Genomic DNA, 7,737 nt, shown 5'->3' on the forward strand with positions numbered 1-7,737 from the left:
GTAGCTTTCTTTAGTGAAAAGACGACCACATGACCCGAAAACAAAGAAATGGACGAGAGAAGTGAAAAATTACCCATTTTTCCTCACACATATAGATGTGTGCGTTTGTGTATACGTATAACACGTTAATAAGCATATGAATATGTTCTTACGGTTCAAGTTGCGACAAGAAAAACATCTGACGTCTACTGAGACCAAATATTTACCTATAAAGTCCAAACCAAAAACAAAACGGCTCTTTCGTATTTTTGCTCTCAATTCGTTGCATTTGTTCGCCACGTCACATTTATTTATATTAATTTTTTTGGTAAAATTATTTATATGAATTATCTTATAATTTATAGCATTATAGTTTTTACGAAAATAAACTTCTCCCATTATAATTTTGTTATGTCCCATTCTTACACGGATATGGTATATAATATTATTCACATTTGTGTCATTTTCACTGTGGACTTACGCGGAAAGACTATGAGAATACTAAATAAATATCCCCAATAGAAAAATATGTAACATTTAATAAGATGCAAATTGTTATTGATTTGATACATTGACAATGTCTTTGTATTTCGTAAAAGAAATATTAGAATGATAATTAATTATTGTCGTTGAATATGGATCATGCATTTTGCATGAAATTTCTGAAAATGGTATCAATATGGAATAAAACATATTCATTATTGCAATATGCACAAGTTTTGATAAATGTGTGTGAAATCCATTATATACAAGGAAAATATCATGAGATGAATGGTTTAGTGCTATAATATATAGAAATAAAATTAATCTTCATTATCTATATTAATAAAATCACAGTATTAGATAACATCACTTCTATATTTTTATATCTATTTTGGTATACATTGTCTTATGACTTTATATATAGTAAACTATATGTTACAAACTCACAATTATATTTTTGGATTTAAATTTTATGAACAATTTCTATGACATATATATATATATATATAACAACTAGGATGCCGAGACAAATAGATAATTTAAATATTTGCATTCGTTATTTCTGATAACAAATGAAAGATAGGATATGAATTCATCAACACTATGACTTTGCATTATACGAATAAAAAATTCAGTGGACTTTGCCAAGTCTTAATATGGTTTAAGTCAAAAACTTTGAATTACATGGGATATTATGTATATGTTATAAAGTCAACTAATATATAATCCAATCGTAGAAACCAAGATGCTGGCGATTTGTATTCACAACATCGATGATATCCTTTAAATATATATCTAATTTCATGTTCATTATGTTGAACGTGACAGAACACAAAACTCACTAATTTCATGTGTCAAACATAGTTTTCAAACCCAACTTCAGATTTATAAATTGTAGGTCGAGGTTGTATCCAAATTTCTTAATTTAACAATCAATATTGACGGATAGCCAACTCAATTACAAATATTTCATTTATATTTATTATAATTTATAAAATGATCCTTATTCTATTTTTGAAAAGTGCAAAGCTATCATTGTTTTTTTTTAAATATATAAAATATCACTTAATATTTATAATACCTATAAAATTACCCTTAATTTACAAAATTTGTATTCGCATATCTATATATGGACACCCAAATAGTTTTTCGAATATCTGAAGCTTGGATATCAATTTTTTTATATAAATGAAATTGGATACAAAAAATCCTAGAGTGCCCACTAATTTCATATCATAATATCTGAAATATTCGGATATGGTCCGGATTGCTTAGAGCCTCTATTTAGCCTAGTAGTCTGATCTTAAAAATGAATTTGATATGAGATTTGAGATGCGATTTTCCAAACTTATAATCGGGTGTCTTCTCTTTTGTTGCTACTATTATAAATATGCATATATAGTTAAATGATATTACAAACTTATATCATATCAATCACATATGATACCTTTGATTTATTAGAATCACACAATTTTTACATTTAGAGAATGAACCTTATAGAACATAAAAAATAAAACTTATTTAAGAAAATTATAATGTTTCAAAAGTCCATATATATATATATATTCAAATTAGATCAAATATAAATTCGAATACAAACAGAGTACTCAAGATTCAAATAAATGAGAATTCGTGTTTGTGTTATGTGGCTCTTTTGTTTATGTTTAAACTCTGATGACATTGAAGTTAGTCACGGTTTACTTAAACCACTTTTGACCGGCATGCTGTTTCACGGTAGAAATAGAAAACGATACGGAGTTAACCTTTAAACCCTCGTAAATGACTAACCGGATGTACTGGCAGAATGTGGATCCACATGCTGGCATGGCAACGTATCCTCATGGTATATTCAAGGGTTCGTTCCCCTCCTTTCCCATCAAATAATTGATTTACTAATTCACACTCTTAAACTCTCATAATTAGTATGTCGCATTTGGTATTTGTTTTCTAATAAAAGCGTCGCACTAATGAAAATTAGATGCCCTAATAAATGCATCGCACGGGTCTCTTCAATTATTGTTCTATTATATATATATATATATATATATATATATGTGTAATATATATATATGTGTGTGTGTGTGTGTGTTCGATTGTGTGTCAAGAGAGCTTGTTTTGGTGTGTGTGTATATATATATGTATAAACATATCAAAAGATTGGGCCGTGGGCTTGCTTTACAGGATTTGTAATTGGGCTTCGTTTTCAAAGCCTCGTTCCAAAGGTCCTAATTCCTAAATACAATAATAATAGATATAATGATATATCTTACCATTTATACGGGCTATTGCCAAAAAAACATCAATTGTGTATTTGAAAAATAAATACACAAACTTTTATTTTGATAATAAAATACACAAACTTTTAGAATAATGGCAAAAAAAAAACATGAACATTTTTTATTTGGCAAATAAATACACAAACTTTTATTTTGATAATAAAATACACAAACTTTTATATTTTTAGCACAAACCTTCACGAACAATAACGACATCAAAAAAAATAACGGAACCATCAACACTTCATCTATATTTGTGAATATCTGTATCCGATATAAAAATTATAAAATTTTAAATTAAAATTAAAAAACAATTTTAAATATAAATAAATTATATAGGTCATTTATATTCAAATTTTAAAATTTAAATATTTAAAATCAATATAAATATAAATATGATCATAATCTATCATATACAATTATATAGGTCATTTATATTCAAAATTTAAAATTTAAATATTTAAAATCAATATAAATATAAATATAATCATAATCTATCATATACAAATGTATTCAAAGTTTAAACATTCTAAATCTCAATTATATAAAAGTTTAAACAAATATAGATGACGTGTTGATGGTTCCGTTATTTTTTACGTCGTTATTGTTCATGGAGATTTGCGCTAAAAATATAAAAGTTTGTGTATTTTATTACCAAAATAAAAGTTTGTGTATTTATTTGCCAAATAAAAAAAGTTCATTTTGTTTTTCTGCCATTATTCCAAAAGTTTGTGTATTTTATTACCAAAATAAAAGTTTGTGTATTTATTTGCCAAATACACAAAGTTATGTTTTTTTTTTGCTATTACCCCTTTATATAATAAAATCACATAATTATTGGCTTTCCTTGATAGGTGATATTTTTAATTTAAAATGAATTTTTAGAGAACACTGAAAGCAGATGTGGAAGATATATTTTTAAATGAGACAATTTTAATGAAATTACAAACCTATTTTACTCTCAATAAAAAAAAAGACAATTATGTTTATATTCCGATTTGTTGGGCTTACGAAGCCCACTAAAACTTTTCAGAAAATTAAATTAAGAACTAAAATATACATCTTAAAATTAGAATTCCTCGTTAACAAAAAAAAAAAAAAAAAAAAAAAAAAAAAAAAAAAATAAAAAAAAAAAAGGGAAAGGAAAGAGAGAAGGATCTTCTCTGAGTCACCGCGTCGTAGATTACTCAGAAAGGTCGTGAGTTTATCTTTGCTTGAAAGGCGAGAAAAGGGAACAAACGGAGTTTTCGGTTGCGCAGGATTCTTTGTTCGATCGGCGAATTCTTCCAGCGATGTTCAATTTCTGGTACCATCATCTATCTCTGTGATCAATGGACGTTTTAGGCTTTCGAAATTCTACTAATTTTTGGTCCTACGATTCGCATGTTCGATCTGTTTTTTTTTTCAATTTTGTTTCTAATTATATGAATTTGGATGTTTTTCTTTGGGGATTTTGGAGTTCTGTGTTCTGGGTGAACGTCTCTTCTGGAATTAAGAACTGTAGACGTCGATTGCTATTGATCGATGTGTTCGTAAAAGTTGAGTTCAATCGGTGTGTTTAGGATCGAAGAAGCGAATTCAGAAGCAAAACGTGAATGCCGTAAACGTCCTCTAGGTGTAAATTATTTTGTTTCAATCACAGTGGCTGACTTTAGGGTTTATAGTTACTGTTGTTGGTTTAGAAATGTAACGGCTGATGATGTTTCTATGAGAGGTTTTAGGTGAATCCATATTCTGAAGGAGATTGGTGATTTGGTTATTCTCTCGCGTATTCGAACTGTAGTTTTTGATGATTGTTTGTTACTCGGAGAAGAAGTATTGTCTGTTTGAACTGATTGAATCTGTTGGTTGTGTCCTTAAGACACTATAACTCTACTTGTCATGTTTCTGTAATTTAGGTTTGCGGTATCCGTTTGATACTTTGTTCAATCGACGAATTCCAATTCTTTCTTTTCAACTTTCATTGCACTTGTGTCTCATGAATCTATTTTTAAGAAAGAATAAACAAACTGAACAGAATCAAATTAAAACTGAACCGAACCAAATTGATTTTTAGTTTGGTTCATGCAGAATGATCGTAAAGCCTATGGAAGATAATATATCGGATCATTATGTATCATATCAGAAACCCGATTGAAAGTTATGTTCAGATTTTTTTTTCAATTGTATTTAGTGTGAGATGTTTTGCGAGTCCAGGGGCTCAAAGGATCAACAAGGGCAGTCTCGCCCTTCTGAATCTTCTTCCCAGCCATGGTATTCTCCATCTCTTGTCAGTTCACCGAGCTCGTCCCGGCCTCCAACATCGAGCCAGATCCCGTCTCATGTTTCCCCGGGGGAAGCTGCTGGTATTATCACTGTCTTGAAAGATAAAAGGTTAACTTTCTTGTCTCGTCTTGTCTGCTTATATTTCTCAGTTTCTCTAGTCCTGGCATGTATTATAGCTGTTAGTGGTTTTTTAATGGTCTCTCTCTCTCTCTCTCTATATATATATATATATATTTGTTTCTCCTTCAATTATTTCGTAGTGTGGATGAACTAAGGAAGCTACTCACTGACAAGGATGCGTATCAGCATTTTCTGCTCTCGCTAGACCAGGTCAAAATTCAGAACAATGTAAGTTAAAGATAATGGTTCTTGTTGCTATAAAACAAGTTATATTTGTTTATCTCGAAAATGTAGCTTCATGATTGCACTGTGTATTGAGATGATTTGTTGCGGTTTTTATGCTATAGACATTGTTATGGCTTGATGTTGGTTATATTCACAAGAATTTTGTGTTTCTTTTTATCTCCTACTGTGTTTGGAAATCTGAAAAGAACTAAATCGTATTGATTTTACTTCTTTGTTGTTACCCATCAGATCAGAGACGAGCTTCGCAAGGAAACATTGCAGCTTGCTAGTGAGTTGTTGTAGCCTAACTTAAGCATTCCCTTTGTGCAAAAAATTAAAATTTACCACAAAAATTCTGTTAATGTGGAGGTGTAAGTAAATTGACATGTTCACTGAACAGGAGAGAACTTGGACAAGGAGCCACAGATAATGGAGCTCAGGAACCAAGTGGGTAATCGAGAAAACTTTTCTCGAGAGTCCTCTTTCCTTATTAGCAATCGGGTTATAGAATCTCTTACCATCTTTAAATTTGTTTTGCAGTGTCGAATAATCCGTACAACCGAGCTTGCTGCTGCTCAGGAGAAGCTAAGTGAGCTCGAGAGGCAAAAAGAAGAGATCCTTAAGTTCTACTCACCTGGTTCTCTGCTTCATAGACTTCAAGGTACATACAATACTACGTTTTTATCGCCTGGTGAATGATATCACTACGGGTGGGTGTGGGTTAGATACCCGGCCTCGGCCTCATGCCCAACGGTTTCACAACGTCACCTTCACCGGTACTCGGATACCGAATCTGCGAATTGCAAAATTTTGTTGATATGAGTTGATTTTAGGGGGAAAAAATCTACCTAGTTATTATTGTAAATACACTAAAATATCAGGGATATAAACATCATTATACTCGTATCCCGTACATAACTTCGTTTGGAAAAATCCGAACCTGAACCCCAGTCCGCGTTCATCGCCTCATCACACCCGTCTTCGGCATTGTTGGTGGCCGTGTACGAGCATCTCGGGTACCCAAAAACCCATGGGTGAACTTGAACCCGCAAATATCTGCAAAATTTTGTTGACCTGAGTTGACTTTAGGAGTATAATGGTAATTTTAGGTGAAAATCTACCTGGGTGTTATTGCAAGTACACTACAATATCACGGGATCTAAACATTATTTTACTCATATCCGGTATGGTGGGTAACCCGTCGTTCGGAAAAATCCGAACCTAAACCCGCAGTCCGGGTTTCTCGCTTCGTCCCACCCGCCTTTGTCATTGTTGGTGGCCATGTCTCTGGTTTAAACACCCCCCTCCCCCTAGATTTTCACGTTCTCGTTTCTGTTTATGTGCAGATGCTATGAACAAGGCGGAAGAGGAATCCGAGATCTTGCACCAGAAATTCCTGGAGAAGGAGATCGATACGGCGGCTTTCGTGCAGAAATACAAGAAACTACGTTCCACCTATCATCGTCGTGCATTGATTCATCTCTCTGCTAAGACCTCCTCGATGATGTGAAATGAAATGAAAGAAATGAAACAGAACAAAACAAAACTAAACTTGCTTTTACTGCTTTGGGTTGAGACATTCCTTCCATGTAGCTCTGTCTTTGTTTTGTATATGTGATAATGCTGAGATTTTGTCATTTATTTTATCTTTGATTTGAACCCTAAAATGGTCAATTGTTTTTATATATTGTATTTTTCACGTGCTGTATTCAAATTAATACGATTCTACTTACATCACGATTTTGTAATCTCGGTGGTTTTCATTAAAATGATAAGAGTTATAAGAGTCGATGGTTTTCGTTATTTGAGAGACATCCATAAAAAGAACCATTTGAAAATTGAAACTGACGCTTAAAAAATAAACCAATCGGAACTAAAGTGAATCGAATTGAACCCAATCGGTTCAATTTAAAAATCGAAAATTTTATGTGAATCATATGGAAGAACAAACTAGGGTCTTTGGGAGCAAAGAATATATGGTATAATAATGATCACAACAATAAAAATATTTAGTGGCGATGTCAATTTTATTTTATTTTATGTATTTTGATTAGAGATTTAGATTGTTATTGAAAATTTAGAGATAATATTAATTTTATAATAGCATCTAATATTTCGTATTTTATTTTTATAAGATGCTTAAGTGAAGAATCATCAAAACTGTTTGATTAAAATTAAATTAATCTAAATTGTCTCCATCAAACTGCTTGGGCTTTTTCATATTAATGGGCCTAAGACCAATATATTGTAGGCCTTGTTGGATCTTATTGAGCCCAACAACGTTAAACTACCAAAACGCTGCCGTTTTGTTCACCTTCTTCGTTATCCACAAAATGCCGCGCGTACACGTCGTCAGCCTTTTTTTTTTTTTTTTTTTTTTTTTTTTTTT

The 7,737-nt window shown here is 31.6% G+C and overlaps 1 protein-coding gene across 1 annotated transcript; it reads left to right on the forward strand.

Moving 5' to 3' along the window:
• Positions 1 to 3,855: 3,855 nt before the first annotated feature.
• On the forward strand, positions 3,856 to 7,047 carry LOC104818582 (vacuolar protein-sorting-associated protein 37 homolog 1). Its single transcript, XM_010548214.1, has 7 exons — positions 3,856 to 4,044; positions 4,935 to 5,111; positions 5,264 to 5,351; positions 5,598 to 5,637; positions 5,749 to 5,795; positions 5,889 to 6,009; positions 6,695 to 7,047. The coding sequence occupies exons 1-7, from the start codon at positions 4,031 to 4,033 to the stop codon at positions 6,856 to 6,858; spliced, it is 651 nt and encodes a 216-aa protein (XP_010546516.1). The 5' UTR covers positions 3,856 to 4,030; the 3' UTR covers positions 6,859 to 7,047.
• Positions 7,048 to 7,737: the final 690 nt, after the last annotated feature.

The sequence above is a fragment of the Tarenaya hassleriana genome, unplaced genomic scaffold (assembly GCF_000463585.1).
Source record: "Tarenaya hassleriana unplaced genomic scaffold, ASM46358v1 Cleome3, whole genome shotgun sequence".
Lineage (NCBI taxonomy): Eukaryota > Viridiplantae > Streptophyta > Magnoliopsida > Brassicales > Cleomaceae > Tarenaya > Tarenaya hassleriana.